This window comes from Numida meleagris, chromosome Z (genome assembly GCF_002078875.1).
Source record: "Numida meleagris isolate 19003 breed g44 Domestic line chromosome Z, NumMel1.0, whole genome shotgun sequence".
NCBI classification, from domain to species: Eukaryota; Metazoa; Chordata; class Aves; order Galliformes; family Numididae; genus Numida; species Numida meleagris.
This window is the reverse complement of record NC_034438.1, coordinates 45,678,167-45,694,768: the sequence shown is the minus strand read 5'-3', so window position 1 is coordinate 45,694,768 and position 16,602 is coordinate 45,678,167. Positions and strand designations below refer to the sequence as shown.

The following is a 16,602-nucleotide window of genomic DNA, read 5'->3' as shown; positions in this document are numbered from 1 at the left end:
CCATGTTACTAAGAATATGAACAGAAGTCCCCCAGTCCAACTGAGCACACAGTGTTTGGACTTCAGCCTCTGCAGGTTTCAGATGATGTCACTGCCCTCATGAAGCAGGAAAACCATCAAGGAAGACCAACGTTTCCACACAGCTTAGGAACACTCTCCCCCAAGAATTTCACCTGGTGGGATTTGATCTAGCAACGGCAACAGTAAGTCTAAATTTCTGAAACGCACTGCACTGCACACAGAATTCTAAGGCTGCTCCTAATTGAGATTGCACTTAAAATAGGCTTCAAGCAGAATAAAAATGTACTTCTTGCCTCAGTTTCTTCATCAGTCTTTAATTTAGACATAGGTCAAACAAATACTTCTGTGAAGTACTTCACTTATTCCAGCAAACCAAAGATTTCTTGCAATTCACAGATGTTTTCTGCCCCGCAAATCAGCTTCCTACCAGATAAGAAGTAGTCCTCTACTCTGAAATTCAGTTCTTCTAGTCATCTTTCCTGACCATCATTCTGGCTCCCCAAAGTAGCCTGTCTCCAGCTTCCTTTGCTCTGTTTCTGCTTCCCCACACAAAGAAGCAACAATTGTGAAAGCAGTTTGTTAGCCTTCTGCTGTCAAAAGAGGTAATGCCACTCCATCAGATGTCTACCCACAGCTCCTTCCATGTTCCTCTACTAAGGCTTTCTCATCAGGCAATTAAAACAGCATAAAACTGATCGTGATAACAAGAATAGTTTTTGTTGACTAAGTTCCCTGTAGCAGTTTACTACAGAGGGAGGAAAGCCAGCACCAGTCCTTTCAGAGGCAAAATTTCTCTTGATTACCAGTATCATGAGACAGTTGCCTCATTTCCTTAACCTGCAATTCCTACCAGAGAAGGCAATCACATCTTCACCTGCAGAACCTGGGGCAACTCCCTTACGTGTAAAGACCTTCAGCTGACACAGCAATTCTATCACATTGACCAATATGCAAACATTACACAAATCCATTCATCATTAGACCTTATAGGGATAGGAAAAGGGGAAACAGTTTCAAACTAAGAGGGGAGATTTAGATTAGGTGTCAGTGGGAAATTTTTCAATGAGAGAGTGGTAAGGTTTTGGAACAGGTTGCCTAAAGAGGTTGTGGGTATCCCATCCCTGGACATGCTCAAGGCTATCAGGGATGGGCCCTGGGCACCCTGGCCTAGTGCCCGAGTTAGTGGCTGGCAACCTTGCTCGGGTGGGAGAGTTGGAACTGGAGGATCTTTGAGGTCCTTTCAACCCAAGCCATTCAATGATTTTGCGATTACAACAGTTGTTTTCCAGTTCACTTGTTTCATTGCCACAAAAATAAACCAAAATAAAAATAAAGATATAAACTCATAATCTCGTTCTTACAATTTTAACTACAAATGTCCAACTGATAAAACTATAGCGTACCACAGAGATTGAAGGAATTAATTAATTCATGCAAAGTTTTGGGAGTAAAGTAGAGACAAGAGCCACCAACAATTGCAAAACAAAGTAAGTCTTAAGAAAGATCCTCCAGAAGGGTCAGCCTTTGTTCAGAGAGGTATTAGAATAACCTCTATCAGAATTTTAGATGGAAAAAGAACTATCTAGACATCATCACATGAAGCAGGTTGTACAAAATATTTATTTCTTAATCTGTACCTAAAGAAGAAAGTCATCACAATTCCAAGCCTTCTGACATATCCACATCACAAAGAGAATGCTCCAAGCCTCTCAGGTCCACAAGACACAGAAACAGCATGTAAAACCTAGACATTGAGTAGTAGAAAGAGCAGGTGCATTTTGGCTCATGCAGCCTTTAAAAGGAGCAGAACTTCTTAAGTGGATTTTTTGTGCTACTTGCTAACTATTTCTAAACAATTCCACAGCTCTCCAGGGGCCCAAACTGTCAACTGAGAAACACTATTAACTTAGCACCACAAACTCAGAAATGAGAAGGAATGGAGAAGCACAGCACTGACCACATCAAGCCAGCATTTTTTAAGGACAGAATTTACTAATCTATGCACTAGAAGCGCAGTACTGCTTCAAACTGTTTTAAAGAACAACCAACTATTCCTATATTTTCAAACATGATCTATTCTCCTAGCCTGGGCAGAGGGCAGGGTACCAGCGCATGCAGTTGATGATACAGGATCAAGTGGAAAGAGAAACTTCAGGAGAAGAAAAAGGAGATACAGCAGTTTGGAGGGGAGGAGTAAGTCAGGAGCTGGCTGTGGGAAACAGAACGAAAAGGCAAAATAAAAGCATGAAGTGCAAAGATATTTTGTGTTTTAAATCCAAAGAGGAGTAGTGAATAATTTGACTTTCAGGATTGTGCTGGTCAATTCTTTGTTGTTGTTGTTGTTACACTTGAAACCACTTGCTGGTTTTATCTTCTGCCTTTAATGTTCCATTGTGTTAAACTTCACAACCTGACCTAGTTCCACCGTGCTGAGCAGCAGCAGGAAAAAGGAAGGATTAACAGTCAGCCAACCCCAAAACTCCATAGGCTTTATTCATAACTCAATTGGCTAAGTTTTAATTCATGGCTGTGCCCTACCTTGGCTGCATCTCACAGTAGTATTCTAGCAGCATAACTTATACCATCTCTGCACAGCAACACTCCTCTTGCAGGTGGAACCTTTCTCCAATTGACAGTATGTCCCATCATGGTGCCCCCCCTACAATTCATACTAGATACGGACAATATCAACTATCTCTTGCAGGAAGTGTCAGAAATGACATGTTTGTTTTTTAGTAGGCAAATGCATATGCTACCCAATTAGAAATAAATTAAATGGTGTGCTCCCAACATGTATGTCAAAATGTTAGCCAAACTGCATCTTGCAACCTGTGTATCCACATTTTGTCTAAGGTTGTAGCCTCCTGAGACAGAATTGTTGCAGGTGAACAAAGGACCATTTATCAAAAGAGAAGCAGAACTTGCCAGTAGAATCCCTGCTACTATGCTTTCTTTTGTGCTGATTAGTATTGAATTTTGCCCAGAGCATCAATTCAGCCTACAGATTTTACCACGTAGTAGGAACTATCAGGAGCATAGTTGTCATTCAAAGGCAGTCTGGACTTCGTTACCTAACTTACTCTTACAAATGGCATAAGAGATTTCACTGAATAAATTACTGCTAGTACTACATAAGTACTGGTCTATTGTATTTCAGATAGCAGTCCTGCAAAGAAATAAAAAACTCTCGCAAGAAAGAAGACATTAAATGTGCTCACTGCAGCTAACCATTACAGTATGTACAGACGTATTCTAAAAGATGCATATAAAAATAAGGTGCATTTCAGTAGTCATATATGTACAGCTTTTCTTCAAGTGCCATTCCAAGTATGCCCCCTCTCCACTACTAGCTAGCACCAGGACAGCTCCACTCTGGGCAGGTGCAGGGTGGTTGAGAACCCCCCTTCCCCGACCCTCTTGGTACAATCTTGCAACCATTTCACAGAAAGGGCAATGGGCCCCAACTCCCATGTTTTGGTCACTACAGGAAACTCCTAATCCTATTGCCATGGCCACCTTCTGTTCCAAGTCCGATAAATTCAAGGACCCTGCATCCAGAACCACAGTTGCTGAGCTGAAGCAGCTCGCGGCATTTGATCTCCATGTGAGATACACAAGAAATTTTCCATTCAAGGATGGAGGATATCCACCTTGGAAGAAGAGGTGGCTGGTGGAAAGGGGCAACGACATCGAGCCCATGGAGGCGGATCCACCTCCAAAGGACAACCTGATGGAAGTGGATCCACCTCGACTGGGGCAGACTGATCACCACTCTATCACTGTCAGGCTGACTGGGAAGAGATCATGCCCCAAACACCACTGCAGGGGTAGGAGGATCCATCCACCTCCCTCCAAACAGCCACTTTTATGCTGTTGCTGATCCTCCCATTCCAAAACTTTACTGTTAGCTGGGAGAGCTCCAACTCAGGGCCATCCTGCAGGCTGACACGGAGCCTCCATTTCCTGGTAATTCTTATTTTGACTGCCATGGCTCCTATGAGGCCGGTCCCTCCCGCTCCCCTCTCTCAAAAACAAAGTAGCAGCTTGTACGTGGGCATGGAAATACATCTAAAATTTCTTGTTCCCAACTTTGATAGGCAAAGCTGAAGTAAGCAGCAATGTTCATCATTTTTACATTTCACAGGTCAGCCTATGGGCCCATCCCAGGGACTCAGGGCTGGGGAGGGCTCAGGGCACATGGCATCCCAGAGCAGGTTGAGGGAACTGCCTTTGCTTAGCTTTGAGAAGGCTCAGGGAGGACCTGAGTGTTGACTAGCGCTGCCCGCTGGGAGTGTGGAATATGAAACCTGACTTTTCTCAAAGGTGCTCAGTGGTGGAAGGATGAGAGGCACAAAGCCCATGCTGGAAAATGGACAACTCCCAGTGAGACAAATGGAAAAGACTGACATTCTAAGGGTGCTCAGATATGGAACTGACTGCAGAATGCAGTCTGCAGCTCATATGGAATGTGCAGAGAGGCTGGAGGTCTCTGTCCTTGTGGGGGGAGACAACAAAGAGCTCAACACTCTGGTACATCTTATCTCTATGAGGCCTCCGGAGTCTGGAGACAGGGCTAAGGTGTAAACAGAATACTCTTTAGTATGCACAGCTAATGTGGTCACTTCTGGGACAGTTAAGCAACCCTTTGTTTGTTATCTATGTTGTTGTGAAGAACTTAAGGATAATTAACCGTGAATGGATTTACAGCTTACGAGTGAAGGATATATAAGGTGTGTGTAAAACACAATAAAGAGAGCTTGCTATTCTGAGGACTTGCTATTCTGATGCCACACTGACTGAGGGAATTCTGTAACGCGACCAAGCGCCGTGTCCCCTCCAGGGTATCCTAACTTAACTGAGCTTGACTGAGTCAGACCCACAGAACCAGCCATCAAACCTCTAAATATACCATCTGCACCTGAGGCCTTCACAAGGAGGGATTCTGGAGGGATTCTGGGCAGAACGGCAACAGCACTAAGCTGTAGTTAGCTAAAGCTAAGTAACAGAATTTTATGACCAGAGTAACACAGGATTTTCGTAATCCGAATAAGCATACAGCAGATTTTTGCAACTTGACTTTATGATCTTTGTAGGTCCCTTCCAACTAAACTATTCTATTCTAAAATTTTATAAGTAGCACAGCACAAGATGTAATAGCACTCCTTAGTTTATTGTCTCTTATCCGCTTGCCCAAATCATCTAGATCCTCTGCAGATCGTGTCAAATGTTAGTATGCGACATACAACATAACAGTTATTACGCACAAAAGAGCATCAGACATTCACTCAGTCTCCAGAGGAAGCAGACAATGATGGGACATCCCTGCCCACTGTGGGATCGCAAGTTTTGCTGTCCTGTAGCAGTTCTGGTCCAAGTCCTGCTTACAATTTGTAGCTGCTTAATTTTATAGACAGCATCCTGTGTGCTGTTATGTTCCCTTTTCTGTGGATGGCCAGGTGCCTGGGACCTTCAAGGACTATAAGGAAGAAGTCAGCCCAGCACCCACAAACCACAGCGTTGATAGGGAGGGGGAGAAGAATCTCCCAACTGTGCAAGACCTTCAAAGCCTGATAAGGGGAAAGGGAACTGATAAGCAACAAGTTTGGTGAACGGAAATGGCCATTTGCCTTATAAAATGGCATTTAGTTACCCCAAAGATATTACTAAGGATCAGGAGCAGGGGATATCAGTCATTAAGTATATTAGTAAAGTTGTAATATTTCAGAACAGCCATTAAGAAACACATGGAAAAAATTCCAGTTGCATACTTTTTTTTTTTTTTTCCTCACCAAGACCACAGACGGGAAATTACTGATTTCAAAGAGAGGTTAAATTCTCTTATGTTAATAACTCCTATAAAATAGTATTAGCAAACAAACCCATTAAAAATGAATAAGGATAAGAAATAGCTTCAGCACTTGTGAGTTAACGGTGAAAATGTTCAAAGACACAAAAAAGTATGACAAAACAGAGTATACTGCTCAGTTTTTCCACATTACAATCTACCTGGATACTTAGCTTCAATGAAGAATACAAGAACACAATAAAGCCACATAGCAGTACGCCTGAGATTTATACTTCAATCATTTTTCCTAAGTTACTATTGCCAGTAGGAAGAAAAATAGAACAAGCTGTATAAAACATGCTGGCTAAGTCTACTATCTTTAAAACTTGAGTAGCTCCACCTAAATTGTCTGATTACTTTCTTGAGTTTGATGTTTACATAAGAACTGGACAGCTAACCAACGCTACAACATGAAAGGTTTCAGAAAACTCAAGTTTGAGTATAGTTCTCTGACTGTTTCTTAATTGTAACAAATACAGACTTTGAAATGTTTAAGTCTTTAGGGAATGTTAATTCTTGGCATGCTTGCTAGACACAATATTTAACAAAGGGATAATTTTTCTTCAGCCCAAATTAAGCACATAGAGTGTTTCTCTCATTTGTTGTCTATATCCATACATCAGTTTTCTCCCATAACTTATTCCTTTTTTTCCAGTTCTGATGCTCTGAGAGGACCTTTACAGGACAAAGAATAAAAACCCACAGAATTCTATGTAACTGAGTGTCAGCAGTTTACGGGCTGGTTCAACCTGGTTCCGTGACTAATGGGGTAGAGGGACCCAAGGACCCACACCCCAGAAAAAGGGAAAGGGGCAAAGGGGAAAAGGTAGGGAGATGGGCCTAAAAACAAAACAGTGGCAACGATCTGAGGAGGAAAGCTAATTTACTAAAAAAGTCATCAGAATGCAAGAAAACACAATACAATATAATATGATATAATACAATATAATTGGAATTGAAGCTAATAAATCAAATAAAATGAGAGAGAGAGTGTCCAAAACTGAAGGCCTTACTCTAATGCTGAAATCGAGATGCTGCTGAGAAGAGCAGAAAGGGAAGAGAGAGAGAAAACTTTTCATGATCTGCAGTTTTATCTTTCCCTCTGAACAGTAAACGGAAACAGAACAATGCAAAGTCCTCTGGGGAATGCAGTTCTTCTTCTCTTCTATGACAATCCACTGAACTGGAGCATTAACTCTTTAACTCCCAGTGCGCTACATGATGTTATGATGTGGAATACCAATAACAAAAATCACAAAACCATGACACTGAACCACTGACTAAAGTAAGCTCCAGCAGAAACAAAGAAAACAGAGTACAACCATGCAAAAAACAGCACAGTGCCTCAAACTCGGTCTTATTTGACGTAATATTATTGTGCTGTATCCATATAAAAGCACTCCTCCCATTACATGCTTCACAGCCCCTCCAACAGCTTCTTAGTGGAGATGGATCAAAAATAAAATCAAGTCTAGGAACATACCCTGAGAGCTGGAACTGTTTTCAAGACTCAGGGAAAAACTGGGGTTAGGACAAAGACAGTTTCAAGAAGGCTCAGGCAATTTCTGTGAGAATTCCTAAAATGGAGTTGTGTCAAGCTTTCAGGTGGTTCAAAAACGCTCAGAGAATAGTTCAGATCTCAAGTAAGACCCTAGTACAAGTTGTTCTTAACTTCTACAACCATGTGACAGTAAGAATGGCCCAACAACATGAGGAAGAGTCAAAAAGAATGAAAGGACTAATAAAAGCCTTGTCCTTGGTGGTATTTTGCAGACTGTTCCAAGTGCTGTTTCCTTGTTAGACAGCTAGACTGAGGCCAGAACTAAAACTGCTGGGACCAAATTGGTTTTGCAGTTAGGAACCCCAGTACCTGTAAAACTAGCAGAATAATATTACTTTTCTACCAACTCATCAAAGTCATCTTTTTATTTCTGTTCCATTACATGGATGATCTTTTTAAAACCTCTTCATTGTAGCAAATAAGGCTGTATTGTTCCTTAGTCTGCTCACAGCTGAGAGCTAACATCCTCTGCTTACACATTTTGTTCCTGATGCTGCTTTACGAATAGCAGAGAATAACCTGAAGGGAGAAGAAAGCACCTACACGTAAAGCAGTAACTCATGACCAAGTTAACCTCACTGAATATATTTGCACGGACCCATAAAGAATGTCTTGCAGGTAAAAAAAAACATATTTTACCACCACAGGGCTTACGAATTGCATATATAGCACGTAAAATATTATAAGCTCCACACCAAAAAGAGGCTGATTAACTCTTTGACAAATCCGCCTTTGTATGCATGTACAATTATAGAGTTCAGTACAGTTTTATACAGCAACTGACCTCCAACAGACTACTTGCGAAGTAAATAACAGAACAGCTCTTCGTTCACATCTTTCAACAAAGTCTGTACATTAAGGCTTATTTCAGAAGAGGCATCACCTCAACATTACACTTCAAGTCCACGTTATTATAACCATAGAAGTACCTCTGCTCACCTTTGTTCCAGAACATTCTGAGATTATGTGTGAAAGGAATATGGTCTAATCACATTAGAGCATTTTCTGAAGTTAAAGAAAGAAAATACAGTGATAGTAAGAGCCTGAGTATGTTTTCTTTATTGTACGGTTTCTGTGGCTACCTTTGTGAAAAACTGCTTTGCTAACTACAGCCTTTGAGAAAGAAGGACTTTTTCTACTGTCAACAGAATTGTTTACTTAACAGCTCTCATAAACACTGGAAAGATACTAATTGCAACATCCAGAAGTACATAGGAGGAGTCTAAGAACTTTCTGGCCATGCGTAAGTTTTGGGAGCCACAGGGTAAGAAGGTGATAAAATGATCAGAGAGCATCCAAAGAAGGGCTCTGGAGATGGTGAAATGTCTGAAGGGGAAGACACTGAGGAGCAGCTGAGACTCCTGGGTTTGCTCAGCCCAGAGCACATGGGGCTGAGGTGAGGCCTCATGGCAGCCTGCAGCTCCTCAAAGGGAGCAGAGTGGCAGTGACAGGACCCAAGGAAACAGCATGGAGCTCTGTCAGGGGAGGGTTAGGTGGGGGTTAGGGAAAGGTTCTTCACCAGAGGGCACTAGGCATGGAACAGGCTCCCCAGGGCAGTGAGCACAGCCCTTACCTGCCAAAGTTCAAAGAGTGTTTGGTCCATGCTCTCAGACATAGGGTTTGAATTTTGGGTGGTCGTCGTGGAGCCAGGAGTTGAACTCAGTGATCCTTATGGGTCCCTTCTCACTCAGGATTTTCTGTGATTCTCTGATTTATCCTACACCAGTAGCTTCTTATTTTTTTCCCCATCATAACAGTGTGCAATACACTTAACTCATCATTTATTCATATTCTATGACATCCAGATCACTGCCGCCAACTTATATTTAATTTTGAAATGTATGATGCTTGGTCAAAATCTCTGACAATGCTCTGTATGAACCTAAATTGTGGTTTCATACAGAGCTATAGACTGAAGTATGATATGTTCTCTTCAATCAGCTGCAAGGAGTAAAGACAGATAGCAAACTTGGGAAACATCTATATTCTCTCCAAACACTTCACAATAATTCCTTATTAGAGTGGAGATTGAAAACGGGAAGAGCAGAAAATTGTTTTAGGGAAAAACTAACATTCACATTACTTTCTCACAAAGATATCACTGCCAGCTTTGTTATTTCATAGTTTCATTTCATAGATATTCTCTCCACAAAGACCCACGAAGTAAGCTGAACAAGACAAATTCCATGCTACAATCAGTGAAAAGCCTGACCTACACTGAGGCAGTAGAGGGTGAAACATTACTTGTTTTACATAAGGCTATCTGTTTTAAGTAATTAAAAGGTGTTTTTTTTTTTTTGTCAAAGCATTCTCCAGATATTAAGCCACTGTAGTAACTTCTTTAACAAAATTTCAAGGCAGTTTGCCCTTCCACTTCTCTGCACCACTTACAGAAAATGGTGAGAAAAGGGAAAAATAAATTAAGAATCTCATGAATTGATCTACTTCAACGAAGTCGAGAAATGAATTGACATGAGCACAAGCACACAATAAACACTGGGGGGGATCAGACTAATGCTTATAAACAATAATAGTGCACCAACGTTCAGTCAGTGCTGAGTGCCAGCTGCAGCACGCCTGGGGCCATTGGTGCTGAGTGACAATTGCACGCCTGGGGCAGAGCCATGCCATGATGGCATAGCAGCAGGGGGTGCAGGCTGCAGTGTGAGTTGGGTGAGGCTGCATGTGGCCCGTGGGCTGCAGGTTGGATGTGTCTGTCGTATGGAGGCATTCAAGGTCCCTCAAGATGGCAGCCTGTGTGACCTACTGGAAGGAACCTCCTTTAGCAGGGGAGCTGGACTCAATGATCTCTTGAGGTCCCTTCCAACCCCTGCAATTCTCTGATTCTGTGACTTCATGGCTACAAGTAGCCAGCTTATTTAAGTACACATACAAAAGAAGTGTCAGCTTGAATTGCTGACCTGCTGAGACAGCATATTTTGAGTCTCATATACCCCAAACAACCAAAAGCACAAAAGCTTAAACAGTAAATTTGTCTGCCACAAATAACCAAAGTCAACTTTCCACCTCTCATTCAATCGGTCCTTTCCTTCTTCAATAGATACTTCTTTTAGTAGTTCCAGCTCGTTATCAAAAGCAGCTACCTAAAAAAGAAAGGTTTCTTAGTAATTCCTGTGTGAAGAGTGACAGATAGACAGAATTGAAGCATAATTCTGTTTCCTTAAAAACAGACTACACAGAAGCATTTTGTCTTCATGAAAAGACCTTCTTTCCTAATAGCATGCGGCCATCAAAAGGCGAAACAATGAAGGGGGTAACAAAATAACTCAGCAGGAAATCTGGGAATGCCCTCCTGTTGAAGCCCACTAAAAAGTGAAATATCAACTTCATATTTATTGAAAACATTGTGAGTTCCCAAAGGTAAGTAATACTAAAACCATTCACATAACAGATCAAATCCAACAAATCTCTAGCTGCTTCTGAGAAATGGTGTCAAAGGAGGCACTCCTTCAGCATGTGCTTTTAAAGAGCTGCACAAACTCAAATCAATGGGTTTGTGGTTTTTTAAACATCTGACTTTGTTTTTACTACAGAGTTTCAATGAGATACTAAGTGCAATGTAAAAATCAAAAGTCTATACAGACAAAAGTATTGCCAGACTCTACAAGTAGAACTTCATACCGTTATTCTTAAAATAATGACGAAATTTATCCTTTTGAATTAAATGCTAGCTTTGCCTTCTGCATAAACCTAGAAGTCATGTTTTAAATTTCAAATCACAAAACTAGCATTTATTTGTAACTTATTTACAAAACTAATATTTTTTTATTCACCCCGTATCTCTGTAGCTCATAACTTCATTTTTTCCAACACAAGTATTTCCCACACACTCAAAATTATCTTACCTTAGACCACACAGTGTTGCAATATAATAACCTAAAAACCCATTTAATGACTTCCGCAGTAAAGGTCAAATTCATTATATGTCTAAAAGAAACGTTAGTACCATCCACATATAATAAAGGCACTTAAGTTACTGAAGAAGACGTTTATCCAGATCAATACCTGCAAAAACCCATGTTTTCATTTGGTTTCACTTTCCTCACTGACAACCATAAAGGCTACAATATTAATCTTAAAGACAAAGCAAATTTTTTTTTTTAAAGGCAGCACATATTCTACTCTACATCTTCCCCAATGCACCAAGCCTCTGAAGCTGAATATAGTTTCAACCATAGCATCAGATACTGAATCATCTCAAACAGAATAAAAACTAAACAAATGAATACAATTAGAGTTTTTTCAGTTAACAGCTTTTTGTTAACAACAACACAATCCAACTATAGCTGCAAACATAAAGTTTTGCTCAGAACACTTTAAGGCTGCTTCCTGCTCTCAGTGAGGCTGATCCAACTAATATTAAGTGTTCAAAATCCCATCTTAATCATTAATTGCTTTGCACATATTTTTATTTGTAAAGATAGCTCTTGTTGTTGAAGTATCAAAAACATGCCAAGCACTTCAGAGATGTTAAAAAAAATTAAGTAATTACTATTTGTCTCATAAAGAGGAAAATAACTTAGAACTCTTCAGTTTTCCTAATACTTTTTTGTACTGGATATTGCAGAACTTCAACGTGCATGCATCAAACTCAATGCACAGAGACTGATAGAGGCATTTCATGCCCAATGATTCAGATTCTTCTTTGTTAGAACCATCAACAGAACACACTTTAACAAGTACACTCATATCATCCTAACTATTAAAAAAAAATAACCGGTACATTATGTGAGAGCTGGAAAATTAGAGTCACAGGACATGCTCCTCCTCTCCATCTGTGCCTCTATTTCCCTGCTATAATTTAAAAAGCTTTACAGCTTGATGCACAACAAAGCATTTACACAGCTGAGTCACCATATAACTTTATTAGGAATGCAAATAGTTCATATTGTATGAGAAAAAGAGCTAAGTAAACACAGGTACAAAATGCCTACCTTTGCTTCAAAAAGAAAAATCTCTTCCCTAATGACACAGGAATAGGAAAGAAAGATATCTTGTAAACAAACTACTACATGCATTATGCAAACAAATGACTGTGAAAGCTTCAGCCCTATAAGCAAAACTGAAGAGATACTAGATTTAAAAGATATGACAACTTACAACAAACAACAGCTGCAAAACAGGCTGCAAAAAAATTTAAACCCTCCTTTACTGAAAATTAAGTTCTGAAGAGGCTCAAACTAGTAAGAGGCTATAAATCAGCTGTACTCTACAATGAAGCAGACAGTTTTACAGCGTTTTTATCTCCTTCAACAGATTCCCAGGCATTTACCACAACGTCTAACCTGCTGTAAAGAGCACAACTAGCGTGCAGAAGCCAACCTACTATCTCCACTGGGGCTACAAGGAAAAAAACAAAGATACTGCTGCTCTCAAAGACTGAAAACACTAGGGTTTCCACCAGTAAAGGAAAGTCCACAGAAGAAGGGCATTAAGTTTAATGCAAAAATTAACTTCATTGTCTTTAATTCACTACATTAAAAAGTTAACTTCATTGTCTTTAATTCACTACATTAAAAAGGATGAAATTACCAAACACTAAGACTGCAAACAACGACAAAAACTATACTCTTCACAGAGATACAGTGTGCCAATGACCAGAAGGAACTGCCTGCAAGACTGTGGCATACAAATATACCCTCAAAACCATTGAGCAAGTCTGTTTGTGCATAGCCATTGTCACAGATCACAAGAGAAACGGATATACTACATAAAGCAAGGAGCACATTGCATTTATGCTGGCTAATGAAGTCCAGAAGAGCAAGTGACTCTCACTCATGTCAAAAATCACTTGTTAAATATTCACTCACTACTTTCTCTGAAATCTGGAAATTTAAGGGGAGACAGTAATTTATGACACAATGTTCTGATCAAGGTGATGCTGATTTTGTACTGAAGGCACTAATCCCTTATGAAGCAAGATGCTAATAAGTCTCAGCAACAGACCTACCATCTCCAGAAGGGCTTTCTACTCCTGCTATCTTCTGGGCCATATTTCTGTTTGCTACTGAAATCCGTGTTCCGCCTCAGACATGTCCCAGAGTTCTCAATGTTCACAACAGTGTAGTTCAACCAACACTCAGAAATACTCACTCAGAAAGACACGTAATACTAACTTAGAATGAAAGTTAGGAAATGTAAGAAAAGTTCATCAGAAATCTGAGTGGTTTGTGTCATGGTAGCATCTCTCAACTGTCCATATGGAGCATAATAAGAAAGGTCTCACAGTAAGTGCTTTAAAAGACAAATATACAAAACACAATAGAGTTTACATTATAGAAAAGCATCAAATTGCAGATCAGAGAACACGCTGAGAGGAAGCAGCACATGCTTTAAGTGAACATGCAAAGTTTTCCGACATTAGAATAATTTCCACGAGGACAGTACAAAAACATAAAGAGAAGTGATCCTAACATAGTGGTTGGAAGGCATACATTTTCTTAGTTTACATTTCAGAACCACAACTGTCAAAATAATTACTAGATCAGGAAAAGAAAAAAAAAGAGTGTTTGAGGAGCTGTTTAGATAAAGGATATCATGACCCCTAGATTTTATTTCTAAAGTGACTGCCAGCTGTTAGAGATTTTCAGCAACTTTCTGGTTCCAAGGAGACAACAGAGGGGACTGAAGTTTACTTAGCCTTTCTGTAGGGTCATACTCTCAGGTTTCAGGTTAGATGACAAACTCAAAAATTCCCTCACTTTGATTTAGCTCTCTGAAGATGCTCACTCACTGCAACTAGCACAGGATTCAATGTGAAAATGCAAGTTACTGTCACTTCTTACAGCTCTTATGTTTGGAAATCCCAATGTTTTTAAAATCATTACGCAACAGACATCAATGGGGCCTTCCAGTACTTGAAGGAGGGAGCTTACAAACAGGTAGGAGAGAGACTTTTTACACAGTCTGGCAGTGATAGAACAAGGAGGGGCAGAGAGGGGAATGGCTTTAAACTGAAAGAGGGAAGATTTATGTTAGATGTTAGGAGGAAATTCTTTACTCAGAGGGTGGTGAAGTACAGGCTGCCCAGAGAAACTGCAGATGCCCCATCCCTGGAGGTGTTCAATGCCAGACTGGATGGGGCCCCAGGCAGCCTGCTCTGGTGGGTGGCAACCCTGCCCATGGCAGGGTGAGTTGAAATTGGGTGGGCTTTAAGGTTCCTTCCAATAGAAGCCATTCCATTATTCTATGAGATAGCAGAGGACTAGTCCCAGAAGTATCCTTATAATGTGCCCAACACTGATCAACACATGCTGCCAATAATCCTAGACATTTGTATATTTCACTGTAGCTTATACCCAGCCACCTACTGCAACAGTATGAACTCACTGCTGCCTGAAGAAATTTATCAGCTCAGGTAACAGTTCCGAAACTAACACAGGACCAGTGCAGAAACTTATATAAAGTTGCAGAGCAAGGATACTGGTAAAAACACAGGGAAACAAGAAAGTCTGGAAGAGCTGTACAAATTTTATCTTACATCATAATATCCAGGGCTCTACCTCCACACTGCATTACTGGGACAAGCCCTATCGACCTTCTCACACTGACACCTGTGGGTACACCAGAGGGAGCACCCCCAAAAGACATCTGATTCTAACGAGCACTCAACAGAAATGTCATACCTTCCTCCACGACTACCTACAGCTTTTATCTTTACCCTCGAAAATCACCTGCTCGCTGATGGCTGGGGCGCACAAGTTTCACAGCCCCAAGTTTCGCCACCCGCTGATGTGGCGCTCCCGCAGCCCGCGAGCAGGGCAGCTCCCAGCCACAGGCGAGCCCCCGGCCTCAGCTGCGCCCCCGCTCAGGCGCCCACAGCCACCTGGGGACGGTGGAAGAGCACTGGGGACGGTGGAAGAGCACTGGGGACGGTGGAAGAGCACTGGGGAGCGCCCGCCCCGTCCCGAGCTCGCCCACCGTCCTGGGAGAGGCAGCGGCCGCCGCGAGCTGCCGGCGGGCAGGAGGGAGCGGTCAGTCTGAATGCCGGCGGAGGGTCCGGCCGCCGCCGCCCGCCGCTCCGTTCCGTTCCGCTCCGAGCGGCAGCGGCAAACTTGTGAGAAGTTGAGACGGCGCTTCGCGGGAGCGCCTCTGCGCCGCTACCTGCTGATGAAGCCGTCCCCGTCGCCGTCGCAGGTCTGGAAAAGGCGCCTCATCCTCTCCTCCTCGCCAGTGCTGGAGGTATCGCTGCTGCTGCTCCCGGCGCTGCTCACCACTGCTACGGCAGCTGCCGCCATCATGCGCCCAGCTCCGGAGAAGGAGGTACGACTGCTTCAACCGCCCGAGATTCCCGGTCCCGCCGCGCCTGCAAAGCGTGGGCGGCAGCACAAAGCCAGCGCGGGGGCGGGGAGCCCCAGGGCGCGCCCCCGGCCCTGCGTGTTCCTTCCGTGCTCTCACGGAACCCAGGCGCGTGCCCGCGGGGGGCAGAGGCGACGAGGCCCCGCCGAGGCACCGCCCCCGGCCCGGCCGGCACCCAGAGGAAGATGCGGGGTGGGCGTAGAGCTGCCGCTGCGTTCTGTACCTTCCTGGGAGAGTTCTTCCGTCCTTCCCTCCTTCCGCCGACCTCTGCCACACTACCAAAAATCGTGGTGGTCTGTGAGCGAGTGGGTGGCCTTCAGAAAGTGAATGTCTGCCCTCTTCGTTAGAGTTACACACTGCCCTAGGGACCATCAACAAATGCTGGGAAAACCTTGACCAAACTGGTCCTTGGGAGGGATCGTGTAATTTTATAGAATCACAGAATATCTCAAGGAAGAGACCCCTAGGGATCACTGAGTTCAACCCCTGGCTCCATGCAGCACCATCCTATATTCAAACTCTATGTCTGGAAGCACTGCTCAGATGTTTCCAGAATTCTGGCACTTAGGGGCGTGCCCACTGCCCTGGAGAGCATGTTCCATGCCCACCATGTGGCAGTGAAGAATCTTTCCCTAACACCCCCAACCTGACCTTCCTCTGATGCAGCTCCATGCCATTCCCTTGGGTCCTGCTGCTGCCCTTCTGCTCCGTGTGAGGAGCTGCAGGACGCCATGAGGCCTCCCCTCAGCCACCTCTGCTTTAGGCTGAACACACCCAGAGACCTCAGCTGCTCCTCACACATGTTGCCCTCCAGACCCTTCCCCGACTTCATAGCCCTTCTTCGGATGCTCTCTAA

At 42.7% G+C, this 16,602-nt stretch overlaps 1 protein-coding gene across 4 annotated transcripts in view; it reads right to left on the bottom strand.

The window, feature by feature from the left end:
• MCC (mutated in colorectal cancers) overlaps positions 1–15,922 on the bottom strand; it is a 204,196-nt gene extending 188,274 nt beyond the window's left edge. The window contains exon 1 of one of the 4 annotated variants that reach the window (XM_021380996.1): positions 15,552–15,922. In XM_021380996.1, coding sequence (XP_021236671.1) covers positions 15,552–15,688 — 137 coding nt within the window. In that variant the 5' untranslated portion in view covers positions 15,689–15,922. Of the gene's footprint in view, positions 1–10,454; positions 10,471–15,551 lie in introns of those variants that run through there. The other 3 variants (XM_021380993.1, XM_021380992.1, XM_021380995.1) reach the window with 3 other exon arrangements.